Source organism: Arachis hypogaea, chromosome 19 (genome assembly GCF_003086295.3).
Source record: "Arachis hypogaea cultivar Tifrunner chromosome 19, arahy.Tifrunner.gnm2.J5K5, whole genome shotgun sequence".
Lineage (NCBI taxonomy): Eukaryota > Viridiplantae > Streptophyta > Magnoliopsida > Fabales > Fabaceae > Arachis > Arachis hypogaea.
In genome coordinates this window covers 148,954,765-148,972,400 of record NC_092054.1, presented here as the reverse complement: position 1 = coordinate 148,972,400, position 17,636 = coordinate 148,954,765, and the positions used below count along the sequence as shown (strand labels likewise).

The 17,636-nt window shown below is 35.1% G+C and overlaps 3 protein-coding genes, 1 long non-coding RNA gene and 1 pseudogene across 4 annotated transcripts; 3 read left to right on the top strand and 2 right to left on the bottom strand.

Moving 5' to 3' along the window:
• Positions 1 to 232: 232 nt before the first annotated feature.
• Positions 233 to 1,606, top strand: LOC112779040 (uncharacterized). Its single transcript, XM_025823302.1, has one exon. It carries the CDS (start codon positions 233 to 235, stop codon positions 1,604 to 1,606), a length of 1,374 nt encoding a protein of 457 aa, XP_025679087.1.
• Positions 1,607 to 3,581: 1,975 nt separating this feature from the next.
• LOC140182403 (uncharacterized) lies at positions 3,582 to 5,791 on the top strand. Its single transcript, XM_072228594.1, has 6 exons — positions 3,582 to 3,915; positions 4,021 to 4,225; positions 4,335 to 4,456; positions 4,541 to 4,642; positions 5,362 to 5,565; positions 5,640 to 5,791. The coding sequence occupies exons 1-6, from the start codon at positions 3,582 to 3,584 to the stop codon at positions 5,789 to 5,791; spliced, it is 1,119 nt and encodes a 372-aa protein (XP_072084695.1).
• Positions 5,792 to 6,104: 313 nt separating this feature from the next.
• On the top strand, positions 6,105 to 8,027 carry LOC112779039 (B-box zinc finger protein 24-like; annotated as a pseudogene).
• Positions 8,028 to 9,803: 1,776 nt separating this feature from the next.
• On the bottom strand, positions 9,804 to 12,654 carry LOC112775107 (uncharacterized). The gene is made up of 5 exons (XR_003189453.3): positions 12,185 to 12,654; positions 11,640 to 11,737; positions 10,991 to 11,113; positions 10,172 to 10,489; positions 9,804 to 10,086 (listed from the first exon to the last, which is right to left on the bottom strand). It is a non-coding gene; the product is annotated as an uncharacterized lncRNA (long non-coding RNA).
• A 1,783-nt stretch (positions 12,655 to 14,437) lies between these two features.
• Positions 14,438 to 15,880, bottom strand: LOC112779038 (putative F-box/LRR-repeat protein 9). Its single transcript, XM_025823301.2, has 2 exons — positions 15,552 to 15,880; positions 14,438 to 15,041 (listed from the first exon to the last, which is right to left on the bottom strand). Exons 1-2 carry the CDS (start codon positions 15,878 to 15,880, stop codon positions 14,438 to 14,440), a joined length of 933 nt encoding a protein of 310 aa, XP_025679086.1.
• Between the last annotated feature and the right edge of the window lie 1,756 nt (positions 15,881 to 17,636).

Genomic DNA, 17,636 nt, shown 5'->3' with positions numbered 1-17,636 from the left:
CAAAGAATTTTTTGAACTCTGATGTTGTGACATGATTTTGTGAACTCTGATTTTGTGAAATCTGATTTTGTGAACTCCGATTTTGTGACATGATTTTGTGAACTCTGATTTTGTCAACTCTGATTTTGAGACATGATGAACTGCTAAAGTTTGAATTTTGGATGTTGTTTGTTCATTTGTTGTGAACTTGAGAGTTGAGATTATTGGGTTGGATTGCTGGTAATGTTTAGGTATGGATGAAAGTATCAACCAAGAACTACCTAGGAATAATAATGCTGAAAATAATTCTGCTTCGAATGAACGTTCTCTTCCTCCCGCGAGTAACGAAAGTCAGTCACAAACTTCTAGTGTTCGGGGAAAAACTGATCCTGCTTGGAGATATGTTGCTTTACAAAATATAAATGGAAAATCGCATTACCAATGCTTATTTTGTCTGAGTTCTTTTGGGGGCGGAGGAATTAATAGAATGAAAAAGCATTTGGCGAAGATAGGTGGAGACATTAAGAAGTGTTCTAAAGTCCCGTATGATGTAGAAAAACAAATGGAAGGTTTATTGAAAGAGATTCAGAAAAGTAAAACTAGTAAAAGGAAAGTAAGTTTCAACGAAGAGGGTACCGATGAGTGTAAGGATGCAATTGATGAAGCAATAGCGCAAGAAGAACAACAAACTCCGAGTCAGTTACCAACTAAGGAGGTTATTGGAGGCGATCCAAAAAAGAAAGCAAAAACCATTATTCCTCCTATGTTTGCACCAAGAACAACTCCGGGAAGTCAACCAAGTCTGAAAAGCGTGTTTCAAAACAAAGAGGCGCTTCATGAAGTTGATAAGCGAGTGGCTAGATGGCTTTTGGATTGTAGGATTCCTTTCAATGCGGTTATGTCACCCTTTTTTCAAGATATGTTGGATGGTGTAGCTGGTTTTGGGCCTGATTATAAAGGTCCTTCTTATGACTCTGTGAGGGTTAACTTATTAGCCGATCTCAAAAGGGAGTGTCAAATGGTTGTTGATAGTTATAGGTCTACTTGGAAAGAAACTAGATGTACTCTCATGGCTGATGGTTGGACAGATCAAAGGCAAAGAACGTTGATTAATTTTTTGGTTTATTGTTCGAAAGGATTGTGCTTTGTGAAATCTGTAGATGCCTCAAGTATGGTTAAAAATGCTTCAAGCTTGTGTGACTTGTTTTCAGAGGTGATTGAATGGATTGGACCTGATAATATTGTTCATGTAGTGACCGATAATGCTGCGAATTATATTGCTGCTGGTAGGCTTATTAATAAGAAATTTGAAAATATTCACCAGTCACCTTGTGCTGCTCATTGCTTGAATCTTATTCTAAAAGATATAAGCAGCATGCCACATATTTCTAGCCTTGCAACACGTGCTTCGAAGATTACCGTGTTTGTATATAATCATACGGTGTTCTTGTCCTGGCTAAGACAAAGAACTGATTGGAGGGAGATTGTTCGTCCAGGTGCAACTCGTTTTGCCACTGTCTTCCTCACATTGATGAGTATCTTTGAGCGCAAATCGGAATTACAACAATTGGTTGTTGATACACACTTTACTGGATACAAATTAGGAAGTGATGGTTTCAGTGGCTAAGAGAAGGGGGGGTTGAATCTTAGCCCCCTTTTTTGCTTGCTAATACTTGCTGGATTCAGAGGAGACTTTTCTGTTTTTAGCTCGTCCCTAGCCACGAGACATTTTCATTTTGTCTCGTCACTTGGCACGAGACATTTTTGGTTTTTGCTCCTGTGCAGTAGAAAACAGAGATGGAGTAGGAAAGGAAGAAAATTACACCAAGATATATCCTGGTTCGGCTGCTAAGTGCAGTGCAGCCTACATCCAGTCTCCATCACAACAATGATGGAATTTCACTATAATCAAACAGATTACAACCTGTAAAGTGCTAACCCAACTTACAAGGGGATTCCCACAGAATCATGAAACACAACATAGATGAACAAAGGAACTCTAAGACATCTATGGCTTTTTCTTTTAATTTTGCACTCTCTGCCTTTTTCCGCTCTATGGCTTTTTCATTACAAACCTCACTGTTTGCCTTTTTCCATGAGACTCAAGACATGACAAAATTAAACAGAAAAATACAAAACTGAATACATTGAAGGAGAAGAGAAAACTGTTAGCTCAGGTAGCTCTGAGAACACTGTGCCTTGCACTCTCAAATTTTCTCCTTACTTCAAACAGTGGTTGTCCACCCTTAATATAGAAGAGGGGAGCCTCCACTTATTGAAGCCAAAACCGAACCAACTTCTTCCTCCTTCAACAAAACCGGTTCGGCCACAAAGAGAGAGAAGAGATAACCATGCATTAACCAACATGCAATTACCTCTAGTCCTTTCTTGATCATCACCCTTCATCAATCCGAGCTCTCCATCCTTGGCTTGCTCTCCAAGATGGAATACTGGCCCTTGATGCTTCATGATGATGATGACTTCATCTGCTTTAATCTCTGCCTTCAACCATCACTTCGCCACTCTAGCTACTCCCTGTGGTGGTTGAGCAGAATCAAAGACAAGCCATGCTTCAAGAATCTCCCTTGCTGGCCGAGATCTTCTTCTTCCTTTTTGAGCATGGAGAAGCCAAGATTACCTCACCAAATCTGTCCATAAATGGTGACAATCTCAGCCACAACTCATTTTTATTTTAGTATGTTTTCTTGCCATCATTGTGATGGTCTTTAGGCTTGCTTTCTCTTCCTTTCGGTAGCTCATTTTTGCTTCCATGGCTACCAATGTTTCCTGTGTAATAACCGAAGAGAGAAAGAAGTGAGAGAGAAGAAAGAGTCTGAAGAAAAGCAATAGTGGTTAAACTAATTAATTGAAGAATATCTTGCTTTTGCTTCCCTTAGTTGGCGTGTAGCAATGATGCCCTTTAGTCAAATCAATCTTCTCTCTCTTGCTTATATTCCCAATGTTTAAATTGGCTTTGAAATCCTTTCAGGAAGAGTAATGGAATCCGTTGGAAGCATTTGAGGATTTGTTATTCTTTGCTTCATGGATTCGGACAAAGCATGAGTAACACTCATGGAATTGGGCTTGGTTGCTATAATCAATTAAGTTTCTTGACCCATTGATAACATTTGCTTTCTTGATAAAATTTGGAACATGCATAAAGCTAATGGAAAGCATGTAACACACTTGGGCTTAGAGCAATAAAAATCATTTTGGCCCAAGTAACATAAAAATTAAATCAGCCATATTCAACATATATTTTTAAAACCAAAGGCTGAGAGTAGTTGGGCTTGCTCCAGAAATTTGTTTTCGGCCCAAACTGAACCTGCATTGCAAAAATTAATTTAATCAATTTAAATTTAATATCAATAATTTTTGCAACTGGTTTTATTAATAATGTTTGATCATCACTTAATTGGAGGTAGAGTTTTCCAAACTCATCAGGAAGGAGTGCTAATGGTAGAGCTGTGAGTGCAATTATCCTAGACAATAAATTTTGGGATGATTGTTTTACTGCATGCCAAATTGTGAGTCCGTTGATTAAATTGCTGAGGTTGGTAGATGCCGATGATAAACCATCATTGGGAATTGTTTATGAAGGTATGCTGAGGTCAGAAAATGGAATCAAAGAAATGTTCAAGCATAGGAAGACTGCATATCAACCTTACACAGAGATTATCAACTCAAAATGGGACAAACATTTGAAAAAAAATCTTCACGCAGCAGCCTATTTCTTGAATCCTGATTGCTTTTTTTCTGAAAATTATAGAGAATCACCTGATGTCATGCGAGCTTTACTTAATCTTGTTACATTGCATTGCAAGGTTAATAATTTAGATTCAGTTGAGGCAATGAAAGAAATACACTTATATAGAGATCGAAAGGAAAGATTTGATAGGCCTGAAGCTGTTCCAGCTGCAAAAAAATTTCAACCTGGTAATAATATCTGTTTGATAATAAGCTTTAGTTATTTACTTATTTTATGTTTTGGTTTCCTTAATTTGATAACTAATACTTGAGATATGGGATTGTAATTTATAGATGAATGGTGGAGGTTGTTTGGTAGTTCTGCTCCATGTTTACAAAAAATGGCAGTTCGCATTCTTAGCCAAGCATCTGCTTCTTCAGGGTGTGAAAGGAATTGGAGTCTTTTTGATCAAATTCATACAACAAGAAGGAATAGATTGGAGCATGATAGGCTAAGTGATATTATGTATGTTACATATAATTTGCGTCTTAAATCCAGGTAATATATATTTCATCCTTTCATTTCATATCATTAGATTTTGTATAGTTAATATACTAGGCTTATCATATATTGTATTTAATTTGTTAGGAAGGAAAGAAAAAAAAAGAAAGCAAAAGTTGCAATATGATCCAATCGATATTGAAACTATTGATAAGGTTGATTTTTGGGTGACGGAAGAGGTTGTTGAAAAAGAGCCTAATCTTCCAAGTAATATTGAAGACTTGCTTGGTGAGTATTATAGTTTATTGATCAGACAATAAATTACAATAGCTTTGATCTTTAATTTATTGATAATGTGTTATATTTTCTTAGATGAGATTGATGCTAATTTAGATCAAGGTGGTGGTGGTGGTAGTACTAGTACATTTTATGCTGCACCACTTGCTTTTTCTGGTCCAAGTAGTGAAAATGAAGGTGATGAAATCAATGACGCAAATCTGCAGCAAGTTATGGAGGATTTTGATGATTGATGACAAACTTTGATCATTTTGATGCTGCTATGTTATGTTTGATTGGTTGTTTTGTTTGTTGACTTTTGATTTTTGAATTTGTATTCGAATGAGATTATAACATTTTGGTTTATGTAGTACTTTTAATTTGAATGATATTTTAAAATTTAGATTAGACTATACTTATATCTTCATGTGCTTATTTATATTTTATTTATTATTTTATTATAAAACGGTTTTTTTCGGTTCAACCACGGTCGAACCGATTGAACCTATAAACCAATAAACCAGTACCTAGAGCGGTTCGATGACCGATTCGGTTTTCAGAACCCTGATTAAAATGTTACAAAAAAAAATAGAATATATTTACAAATACTAATATATATAATATATAGATATAGGCTATGGATTCCTTCCTCCTACATTTTTGTAGGAGTATCATTAACCTTCATAAAAATAATTACAAAATATATTCCGTTTTTTTTTTTTAAAAGTTACTAATTACATTTTGATCCCTCCAATTATTGGTTTTTTAACTTTGTTCCCTTTCCTTTTTTGGGTACGAGAAATTGAGAGAGATTAGAGTTCTTGGAGAGCATCAACGAGATTGAAGCAATTTTCTTCCGAAATAGAGTGCAGATTGGAAAACCCTAACTCTGCCCTCCTATTTCTTTTTTATTTCAGATATAAAGGCATTCAGAGAAGAGAAGCAGCTAGGGTTTTCATCCAAATTCAATCCCTACCATTCTCATCCTCTTCCTCTGCTGCAAGTTTCGTATGCTTTCGCCGCCGCCGCCGCCGCGCCCTGCTTCCGCCACCGCGCCCTGCTTCTGCCGCCACGCGCTGCTTCTTTTCATTCTCACATTAGAAGCATTCAGAGAAGAAAAGGTCCGCTAGGATTTTCATACAATTTCAATTTCTGCATTTCTCTCTTCCTCTTCCTCTGCTGCACATCTCACTAGCATATTCTCGCCACTGCAATACGCCGCAACCTGCGACTACCGCCGCGCTACCTACTGCCGACACGCAACCTACCGCCGCCGCGCAAGACGCCGCCGTCGCACAAGACGCCACCGCCGCGCAAGATGCTGCCCCCGCCGCGCAAGACGGCTGACAGACATTCTCAAGGATGACAACAATTCTAACTCTGTATGTTCTCCAGTTTTTTGGCTGCATAGCAAATGCTTTGCTGATAATCTATTTCCCTGTCTGCTTACTTTTGCAGCCTTCCCCAATTAAATCTTGGTGGTTAATTTGCTATTATCGTTGTGATTTTATTGGTGTTGTGGTTTGATGCTTGATGTGCTTTCTCTGCTTTTTGGCGTTCGATTAGGAATTCGTGCGATCTTTTCATGGGAACCTGTGCAATGATGATGCCTTGAAAGTCATCAAGTTGGGGATTCCTGGTTGATTTTGTTGAAGCCATTATGGAGGTAGTTCCATCCAACTTGATCACATCTCAGGGTAAAGACTGCAATTTTGTAACTTTTAATTTGATTCCATATTCCAGTCAGCTTATTATACTGTCTAAAGTCTTAGATATTTCTTTATGCCTATGCAGATCTTGCATTTTTTTATATTAAAAGCAAAGTTTTTGAAAGAAGTTAGTTGATATTTAAAAACATTGCAACTTTTTCATGTGAGCTTGTTAGAAAATACTACGTGATTTCACATAATTTTGTGCCCAACAGACTCAAGGTTACCATGTGAAATTCTTAGTGTTTGTTTGGCTTTTGTTCTTGTTTTCTGTTTCTGCTTTCAGTTTTTAGGACTCTAGGAAGAAGTGGTAAAACATGAAACAAAAATAGAAAATACCATCTTGATAAATAGTGTATAGTTTATGCTGAGTGAGTGGTGAAAATATTGCTTGACAAATGGTTTTTATCCCAAATGAAAAGCTACTTGTTCATCATGCATGATCTTGTTAACTAAAATAAATATTGCTAATTGTGTTCTCTCCGTTCTCCTACTTATAACTACAGGATAAGCCAGCTTTCATATTCTGTGTCGAAGACAGAGCACTCTTCTGTAAGGATTGTGACGAACTAATTCATTTAGCTGGCAGCCTTTCTGCGAACCACCAGCGGTTTCTCGCTACTGGAATCCGGGTGGCTTTGGGTACTAATGACTGCTCCAAAAGTGATGAGAAAAGCCACTTGGAACCATCTATTCCAGCTGCGCAACAAGTTCCAAGGAAAGTTCCTTCTCAGCAATCGCCTAGCTTCACTCCCCCTAGCTTTTGAGCAGTTGATCAACTATTGGATTTACCAGAGTTTGGATCACCAGAGAAAGTAAGGCAGCTTTATTTTGAAATTCTAGTTGCATAGAAGAGATAGGATGATAAGAGTGATTTTGCTATATATATTAGGACATAACATTTCTTTTCATGTCCTCATAAGTTTACCTCATTTAACTTTTCATCTAGGACAATACCATGCAGTAGCCAATCATCATAATTCATGTTAACTCAACAAAAAAAAACGTTCTTTTAAAAGTCTTCAGTGATTGAAAATTTTTAAATTTGAGAATTGTACCTAAACAGTGAAGTATAAATGTTTACTTCATCTGTAGTACTAACATGCATTGTCTTCATTCCAATTTGGTTTTTATGTTTTAAAATAAGATCGTCTTTGAAATCTAAAGTTTGAACCATATACCTGCACAACATCTATCTAGCTGACGGCAATGGTAAGGAAAAACAAAGTCGAATAGCCACTTAATTTTGACATTCCTACAATGCTATTATTTCATGATATCAATGTTTTTATTTTTGGTAATTTACTGTTATTCTTTTTTTATATATGTTCAGAAACAAGCAGACGAATTTGGAGAGTTGGAATGGCTAGCAGATGTTGGTATCTTTGGTGAACAGTTTCCTCTGGAAACATTAGCTGCAGTTGAAGTTCCTCAGCTTCCTATGTCACACACTAGCACTCTTGCACCATACACTTTTAAAGCCACTAATAAATCTTACATGTCTAGCAAAAAGCCTAGGATCGAAGTCGTAGGTGAAATAGATGATGAGCATTTCACTGTGCCTGATCTAGGCTAAGATAAATAAACCACAACAATGGTCAGTAGTAGTGTTTTCATTAATGTGCAGTGTTAGATTTAATGACGAGTTGTATGTTCATAACGGTCATACTTCTCCGAGGAAAATAAGAGGAGTTGGGTTATATGTAAGGGATGACGAGCGGATTCACTCTTATGGTAGAGGAGAATAAGTTGGCTTGGTGTATAGGAAAAAGTTGAGTACAGAGAACATTTCTCTAGTAAGAACAGAAGTATGTGTTCTCATGCTTTGTGGACTATTGGATTTTGATGAAATGCTATAATTTTAGTGTCTTAAAGTTCATAGTAGCATAGAATTGAATTAAATTTTTTCCTGTTCATTATGATCATTGTCCATACTGTAGAGGTTCTTACCCCCGTACAATACCTATTATGGTGGTTGGTTTGGTTCTGTATGTGTGCATTTGGATTTGGTGCTGTTTATATATTTCTGATAGATATAATTACAGTGCATATGATTCAAATTCAGCTTAGACAGGTATGATTGTGGTAGCATTAGGAATCGACTCACTTAAAAAATTACTTGAATTATTGAAATTTAGATAATAATGATTCGTTCACTAATCATGCTCATTATTCGGTTATATAGTTCTTCTTTTCTGATGACCTAATTATAAAATTAAAAGTAATGTAAGAATTCTATTGGTTACCTAACATAACCCTTAATCAAATTGGAGCGGCTTACTTCAAAAAAGCTAACTTTATTAGTATCAAGTTAATTTACTATAATAGTTATTATAGATTTATTGAAAATTTATCGCTATTGCCTATTTATCATAAGAAAAATTTCCAACTACTACAAATTAAAGTACAAACCCTGCAACAACATATTTCTGTAGGAAATAAAAAAATAAATATAAAATGCCTCTTTTTGTCGGTCAAATTGAGCTAATGGTAACTTTGAAAGTGATGAAACGCTATATGCTGAACTCCATTAGATCAACCAACTTTACTAACAAAACTAGGCAAGAAATAACAAAACTAGTGTTGGCCATCCTACTCCTACATTTGAATATTTGTGTTCATAAATTATAATCAGTTTACACAAGTTACAATAACCAAACAAGAAACAAAAATGATTTATTCAAATTAAAACAGGAAGGTGAACTAACAAGACCAAGAGTCTCTAGTTAGTTCTCCAAACTTTTGAGTTGAATAATTGAAATCACATATTCTAGCTAGCTCTATATAAGAACAAGCACCATATTTTGGCTTCTCATCCAATCTCAAAGCAAATCAATTTACCATATATTCTCTTCTCTTCTCTCATTTCATCAGCCATGGCATCATCAGCAAGAAGATCTTTGATGGCAGCATTGCTTGTTGCTGTGATCACCGTGTCAAGCATGAGCATGAGCCTAGCAGCTCACAATCTTTTGCAAACAAGTGTTCCAAATTTGCCTGGAAACATTCCCAATCTGCCAAAACCAACAGCATTGCCACCATTGCCTACACTTCCAACATTGCCTTCTAAGAGAATAACTAATTTCAATGACTTATTCATATGTGTTAGAATTTAGAGCCGTGACCCACCAAATGATAAGAAAATAACTAATATTATACCAAAAATTGAAGTGTACATTTCAAATGGAAACTATATATCACCATTAATCAGCAACAAAATTGACCAGTCAAGGTTGGAATTTATGGGATTCAAAAGGTGTCATGATAATTCGAGCTTAAATCTATGCTTTCAACCAATAAGAAAGGTACAGTCCATAGATGATAAATCCAACGATTAATTCTTGAGAACAAGACATGAATATCCACCACATACTAATCTCTTTAGCTAAAATGCATTTTAGTACTCTAAACTGCTGATTCATCATTAAGGCCGTCTCTTTAGCTAGTCTAATTTTGGTTAAACTCCAAGTTTTCTAACTTTGGTCCCTAATCTTGATATCCACTATCAGAAGAAGAAAAGCTAAGCAGAACTTCAAACTTTGGTTCATAATAGTAAATAGCAATAGTCTAACATGTAAGAAACATAATATTTGAATAGATCAATTTGACAAAGAACACAACAAATTCACTAACAAATGAAGGATAGCGAATTTTTCTTTTTTCATTTTTATGATGGAATAAAAAAGCAACAGCTTCACATTTCTATGATGCCATAAAAAGGGTACAAACCTCAACCTTTAGTCATAAACACGGACAACAACAACCATCGCAAAAGCTGAATTCCAATAACATTAAATATAACAAAAATAAATTAAAAAAAAAAACACCAATCCCAAATAAAATAAAAATTAGAGAATACCAGAAACTTAAACCATTAACTATATCTTATTACAGCATTTCATTGCTACTGTACAAAGCATTCTCATCATATACCTACAATATCAGCAATATAATATCATTAGTATTAGCTAATAAGCAGCAATTAAAACTGTCATACCTCATTGGTAAAAATACTTACCAATGAGTCATCTTCAATGTTCATGTGATCACCCAAGTCATTATCAAATGTGTCATTTCCACGGCCTTCTAACTATGAAATGCCACGATGAACACGACAAGTTGTTCGATTGTGGTCCTCCATGCCACACTGTCCACATCGATGTTTTCTTTTATTGGACTGTGAAGTCCCCCCTTTTGTCCTACATTTTCTTGGGTCCCTTGGCATGTTATGTCCCAGATTATTGGTTGCAAGCCCAGCTCCAGAAGCATTCGCTTGCATATCATCTCTTACACTATTTACATCATTGACCAATTCTTTTTGTGCAGCATCTTCCTCCTTAAATTGTTTCAACAAATTCATAGCCATTTTCCGTGTAAAGATAAATCTCTCTCAATGATGCGATGCAAAGAGAAGGTGAATTACTTGTAAAGATTGCTATTATCTTGCTTCTTTTTTAATTTTTCTTTACTTAATTTAATTCCATAAAACTACACCCGAATTACTTGTAAAGATTGCAAACCTAAAAGGTAGAGATAGAATAGCAACATGTAATATAAAAGAAGCAGGAGAAAACAAATACAAAATAGTAGTGTCATAAGACAATATTAAACAAATTGAAAAAAGAAATACCAGGCAAATTAACATGATTTAACCAAATATATATATGCTTACAAGTTACAAGAACATAAGAAAAATATCTACTTGTAACATAGGATGGTAGTGAAGTCACAAGATATGGAAGCTGTGATATGTTTAAGAACTAATAACTAGAGCACAAATGAACTAGATATGTCACATATATGGTATACAATAAATTAAGTGCTACTTCATCCTAACCTTTTGATGTTATCAAATAGTGATCTGCTAGAGTGAAGACTCAAAGAATCCAAATGAAGTATGATTGGCCCTGATTCATCACCTTTATCCGGGATACAAATAATGATCAAGCTCCAATGAAGACTGAATACATGAAACATTAGAAGAAAAAGAATCCATAAATGAGAGAATGGACAAGACAGATTAAAATATAACAATAAAAATGACCCTGCTGCCAATATAAAATTGAGCATGAAGTGCATTCATAGGAGCACAAAAAACATAACTATAAAAATTTACAGTTAAATAACCCATTCTTCATTTGTTTTTTCTTACCAGTTTTTCTTCTCCCACTATTTCTTCTAATATGAAAATCTTATAAGGCAGAAGAGACGAAAAATATAACAAAGAAAAACTAACTACAGAGCATATCAGCCCCTTATTTTAGTCGGACAAGCCACAGTTGTAGTTTCAAGTCAATGTAAAATGAGGTGACACTATGGCTCAAGTATTAAATATATTTCTTGACCTTAGAGGGCTTTCCCTATCACAAGAATTGTATTTTCTTCCGATAATAACCTAAAACAATAGAAAGCAAAAAAGAACTTCCTCGCAGTCAAGAATTTAATAACTTACAAAATGAAATTTCACTGCTAAGGAAAAAACTTACTCCTCGTGTACTGGAATCAAAACATAAGCCTTCTGAAATATATTTACACCCTTCCACCACCTTTTGAATTTGACAACGAATGTTGCTCTGTCACTTTGCTATAACATTTAATGGGAAAATGAATTAGAGTACATACTAAAAAATTAACACTCCAAAATGCCTAAGTTGCTAGGTTAAGGCACATGGATGCAATTTGTCTCTTATACAAAAAAGCCTTTAGGCTTGAAATGCAGACAATACCCAAGCCACCTCCCTCATGCTGAAATTTAACTGTTAATTGGCCACAACACAGACACAGAAGTTGATGGCACTTCACGTGCCTCCACAACTTTCTTTTCTTTTCTGTTCATAAAAGTTTGAGTTGATCTACATCTACTACACTAGATTAGATAGTGCTGCTCTATTTAGTATTTACCATAGAGGTAGTGACATACATATACAAATAAAATTATTTTCAATGAAAATACTGAATAGATTTCTAAGTTTTTATTGCAAGCATAATTAAATTTCTTGACTATTGAGAAAAAAAATGATGATTAACTAACCTCCAAGTATTGAGGCAGCGTCTTGCGCAGAGGCGGCAGGTTGCGCGGCGGGGGCAGGTTGCACGGCGGCGGTATGTTGCACGGCGACGGGTGCAGGTTGCGGCAGCGAGGATATGCTTGGTTTGAGGTGTAGTTATATACTAAGAAGGTCAGATCCGAATGCGTGCCTTCACCTCATCGAAGGTTTAGAAATCTTGGACAAAAGCAAGTTCGGAGAGAAAGACTTTCAGGCCTAGTTGCCATCATTCGGCATTAACCAGATGATGGGAAGAAAAATGAAAAGAGCGCTATCGCCAATATGGTTGTAATGTTCCAAATCTATCAGGCTTACTAGAAACTATTGGAATAGATATTGAGATTTGCAGTAGGGGAAGAGGAAGAGAGAAAGACAGGGATTGAAAATCCTAGCAGAAATTGATAAAGAGATGAAAATTCTAGCAGACCTCTCTTCTCTGAATGGCTTTGAATCTGAAAGTGAAAGGAAAAGAAAAAAAAAGTTAAAAACCAATAATTTGAGAGATCAAAATCTAATTAGTAAATTTAAAAAAAAAGGAATATATTTTGTAATTATTTTCATGAAGATTAATGATACTCCTACAAAAATGTAGGAGCAAGGAATCCATGGCCATAGACATATATTGAGAAATATACCATTATATATATATATATATATATCATTCACCAATCAACTTTAAAAAATACTTCTATTGTCATACAATTTTGAAAAATGTTATATTATGTTGTTTTTTTTGTATATTTTTATTTTAAGTATTTAAAAATAAAATTTAAAAAAATACAAAAAGTTATCTTATATATATGAAAAAGTTTAAAAAATTAACTACCATTTAAGTCAACTCAAATCAAATAAATTGTACTTTTTATTTCTGTTGAGACGTTGATGCTTATTTCTGTCGAGACGTTTATGTTCCACCTTGCTGTGTTGAGCTTTTTATTTCAAAAAAAAAATTTGAAAAATTAGAATAGTGGAAAATTATTTTTTTCTATAAAAGATCTATATATATATATATATATAAAACTTGGTCGCAAACTATGATAACCAAGTGAATGGTGATTATAGGTGGCTATTGATAACTTCAAGTTGACTGACAAATATGGGAGTGATGCCTGACAGTTAGAACTTAAAACACTAATTAAAATGTTAAGTTATATCTTAATCGTGTTTATGACTAATCCAAATGTTCAAGATATGGTGGGATAATCATAAGGTTTTGAAGGGTGGCAAACATTGCGAATATTAAGTGAATCAACTACATTGCATGAAGTTTAAGTTGTCTATTACAGTTGGAAACCTTAACCAAAGTTGCAATATGTTACAGGTGAAGGAGAAATGAATATGTGGTGATTTTTGGGGAGAGAGGAGGTTAACAAAGATTGAGAAAGACAGTCCAAAACAGGTTCATTCACTCAGAGGTGGAACCCTAGTTCTTTCTCGAGACTTTACCAGGCCAATCACTCACTATATTTTTCATTTCGATATCCATTTTAACTTTATATTCATTTATTTATTCCTATATTTTTATAGACTTGGAGCTCTGAAATTGTCCTTTTGAAGACTGTATAATATTATCCCAGCAAACTTATTGTTCATATCCGACCTCTTTAAAGAAGTTGGACACGATGAAAGGGGTAGTTTCCCAAGAAAATGGATAGTTTATTCTTATTTAAGAAAGTAATTGTCTTTTTAAATTTCTCCAACTATCTCTATCTTCTCTAAAAGATAAGTCTTAACAAATTTCCAAAATAAAGAGAATGATTATCCTTTAATAAAGATAGAACTACTCTAACAATGGTTATCTACTCTCCTATAAATACACCACACCCATAAAGTATATACACGTTCTACTCTACTAAAAACCGGCTTAAAATCTTTGCTAACTTAAACATCGGAGGCTCTAGCAGGTACCACCCACCTCCTCACGAGAAACTCAGGCAGACGACCTCGACATCAACAAGTTGAACGCTAAATGCATCAGACGTTGCCATACAAAGGAATTCGAACCTCACATTCGGGCTCAAATCAACGTTTTAAGTAACTTTCGAAACACTTATATTATTCAAGAACTTCAAACAATTCTTTATTTCTGACAAGAGATGAAATCAAACAAATAAAATAAACACGACCTATATAGAAAATTATAATTTTAAAATAGAAAACACTAGACTGCAATAATTCATGTGCATCTTCCATTTCATAATATATGTTTTTCGGTCATTAATTCTGCATTTTTTTCTTCAACGTTTCTTCTTGCTTTTGGATTTAGCATTATTCTTCTTTTCCTTACTTGATCCTGAATTAATTCTTCTTGCTTCTCGAACTTGAGCTTTAACCCGCTTCTCGCTTACATAGTCAAGTGTTGCATCATAGTATGCGGTTTCAAAGCAAAGTCCCCAAAATCGAAAGTCATCACAAGGTGCATCTGGATCCCTCAAATCTTTTAATTGTTCATCACATCTTGTCTTCAATTTCCCCTCCAACTTAACATTGTAACACTTTCGTAAATCCAGAGATTCAAGATGAGGACAATCATTAAGAATGGCGTTCAAGCCACTATTGTTGAGGAGGTTTCCAAAAAGTTGGAGATGGCGTAAATTGGACATATTTTGTGCAATAGCAAAAGCTGCTTTTTTACCGCCACCATTGTCGTTAAACTTGAATGATTTCAGAAGAGGACAACTTCGGCCAATTGCTTCTAAAGCAATACTAGATACATTGAGACAAAGGGTAATATCAAGTTCCTCCAACAATGGAAGCTTTTCAACCATCTCACATAATCCTTTGTCTGAAATTCGACGGAAGCATTGAACAAGTCGCAGGCGTTGCAATTTATGACATCCCCTGTTAAAAATCATCATACAAACGGGTAGAAAACTAAGTTACTTATTCAGACAACTCAATAACAATACACCATAATCATAATAACCAGCAAGAGAAACAAAACACAACAATAATTCATGTTCCTACTCTCTATTAATAACATTTGAACTTCACTTAGAGAAGTAACACTAAAAATGTTATTTTTTAACAATCATGTTAGGTGTATAACCAAATTAATTATTAAAATAAAATATATATTAAAATACAAAATATACACTAAAAATAAATTAAACTAATTTTAATTATTGATTTTAATATATAAATAACAATTTTTATCTTTTATATATGCATGAATTCTAATTACTATCTTAATAGTCAAGAAACACAAAAGTGGGGTAATAAGATTGACACTGCAACAAGATAAAAGGATGACCCTCATGAGATTAAGACTCGTGAACAATCTTTAATTATATGCCAATAAATGTTAAAAAGTAATTTTATACAAATAAAAATGAAAAATTTTAAACTTACGAGTCAATTATATATTTGAGGAAATCATCGGTAGCAAAGTACTCGATACTTATGTCTACCAACTGGCCACAACTACGATCAATTGCATGGCGGCACATCTTCTCCAATTTATAGTCCACCGAATTACGAATCCCAATATTGCACATGTTGATGGTGCGCCACATGAGCGGATCCATGCAGATGCGCCACCATTTGCGGCACACAAACTGAACGCTGGTTAAGATCTGAAATGTGGTAAGTTTCCCAATGATCATCAAAGTGAGATCGTCCGGAAGATCCAACCAGTTTAATTTCTTCACAGGCCCTGCATTAATGGATCGGTGGTCCATTGTGATTTGGAAAGTTCACAGGTAGGCAAATGAGGAATTAGGGTTTGAGTTAGTTGTGATTTTTTAGGAATAGATTTTGGTGTTGGTGTTGATGTTGCCCCCCACTTATATATCGCGAGATTTGTATTTGCTAATTAATTCGTTTTTCTTTCTCCCGAACCGTTTTACGTGCGCCTCAAGTTCTAACTGATGCCTTCATCCACTCCAAATGTGTTTGATAAATAATAATATTTAGACTGAATACATAAAAAAATAGTTTGAAATCTGAATAAACAAAAATAATGTTTAATTTTTTTCAGTTTATTTTAATTTTGGAAGTAGATTTTTTACTTTGCCAATGAGTTATAATTCAAATGACATGGTTTCTCCATACTCACCTTGAGATCGCAGATTTAAATTTCACTCCTAACTTTGAAAAAAAAAATAAATTTTTACTATTTTTTTTAGAATTAAGAATATCTGTAATTAAGAATCTAATTAGATTTTTAAATGTATAAGTTGAAAAAAAAAATACTATGTTAACTCTAATATTTTTTACACAAAAATAATTCAATTACAAAATTAACAGTGATCGGCATTGGGCGCGTAAGATGTGTCAGTTACTAGGATGTAAGGAGGAGTCTCTACCAGTCCGATATCTTGGCATTTCTTTTGGAGCAAATCCGAGGCTTGTGAAGACTTGGAAACCGGTGATTGATAAGGTGGAAGACAAGTTAAGTCTGTGGAAAGCAAAGACCCTAAACAAAGCGGGTAAGCTGGTTCTTATTAAGTCTGTTCTGAATAGTTTGCCTATCTACTATCTTAGCCTATACAAAATGCTGAAGGCAGTAGCGGAGAAGTTGATCTCACTCCAAAGGTGCTTCTTGTGGAGTAAAGAGAATGGGAGAAATGGGATACCACTAGAAAAATGGGAAGTGGTAATGGCTCCAAAAAAGGCAGGTGGTATGGGAATTGGAGACGCAGTAATTCGGAATACAGCTTTGCTCTTTAAGTGGTGGTGGAGGTTCTCGAAAGAGGATTGTCCCCTGTGGAAGAAAGTCATCTGCGATCCTGTAATAACTTGAATCCGAATGAGATGCTGTGTGGTCAGCCTGTACCTACAAAGGGGATCCTTGAAAGGATATTTGCCAGTTACAAATCAGTGAGCCACATGTGAGAGAAAAAATGATCAGGGGTTTGTATATGGATGTAGGGAATGGCAGAACAGTACGGTTCTGGGAGGATATCTGGTTACCTCACGGTGTTCTTAAAGAGTTGTTTCCAAGGCTTTTTTCGGTCTCAAACCTCAAAGGTTCTGTTATTGGGGATTGCGGGTTTTAGGATGGGTTAGAGTGGATATGGAATTTTCAATGGAGGAGAAAGCTTTTTCAGTGGGAGTTGGCACTAGTAAACTAACTCCATCAGGTTTTATAGTCTGTTCAGCTAACATCTGAGAGGGAGGACAGAGTGGTCTGGAAATTTGATAGATCTGGTATTTATTTGACTAACTCATTTGTGCAGGTGTTGCAGGAAGCGGTTCTCCCGGAGGAAATAACAAGCTATAGCTTTACAAGTGCAATTTGGAAGGGTTTCGTTCTACCAAAGATCGAGTTATTCTCTTGGTTTGTGTTGGTGGGGATGGTGAATACTAAGGACAGACTGTGTAGACTAGGTGTAATTAACCCCAATGATTGTACATGTGTCTTATGTGGTAAGTTTGTGGAGTCTGCTTTTCATTTGTTTGCTGGTTATGAGATTTTCTGGCAGGTGTGGTGTG

What these genes read in the sequence shown, in the direction of transcription:
- LOC140182403 (XM_072228594.1), top strand. Translation starts at nt 3,582, where the DNA reads ATGCTGAGGTCAGAAAATGGAATCAAAGAAATGTTCAAGCATAGGAAG. An exon ending in AATTTGCGTCTTAAATCCAG is followed by an intron (nt 4,226 to 4,334) that starts GTAATATATATT and finishes AGAAAAAAAAAG; the next exon opens with AAAGCAAAAGTTGCAATATG. An exon ending in TAATATTGAAGACTTGCTTG is followed by an intron (nt 4,457 to 4,540) that starts GTGAGTATTATA and finishes ATATTTTCTTAG; the next exon opens with ATGAGATTGATGCTAATTTA.
- LOC112779038 (XM_025823301.2), bottom strand. Translation starts at nt 15,880, where the DNA reads ATGGACCACCGATCCATTAATGCAGGGCCTGTGAAGAAATTAAACTGG. An exon ending in CTCAAATATATAATTGACTC is followed by an intron (nt 15,042 to 15,551) that starts GTAAGTTTAAAA and finishes GATTTTTAACAG; the next exon opens with GGGATGTCATAAATTGCAAC.
- LOC112779040 (XM_025823302.1), top strand. Translation starts at nt 233, where the DNA reads ATGGATGAAAGTATCAACCAAGAACTACCTAGGAATAATAATGCTGAA.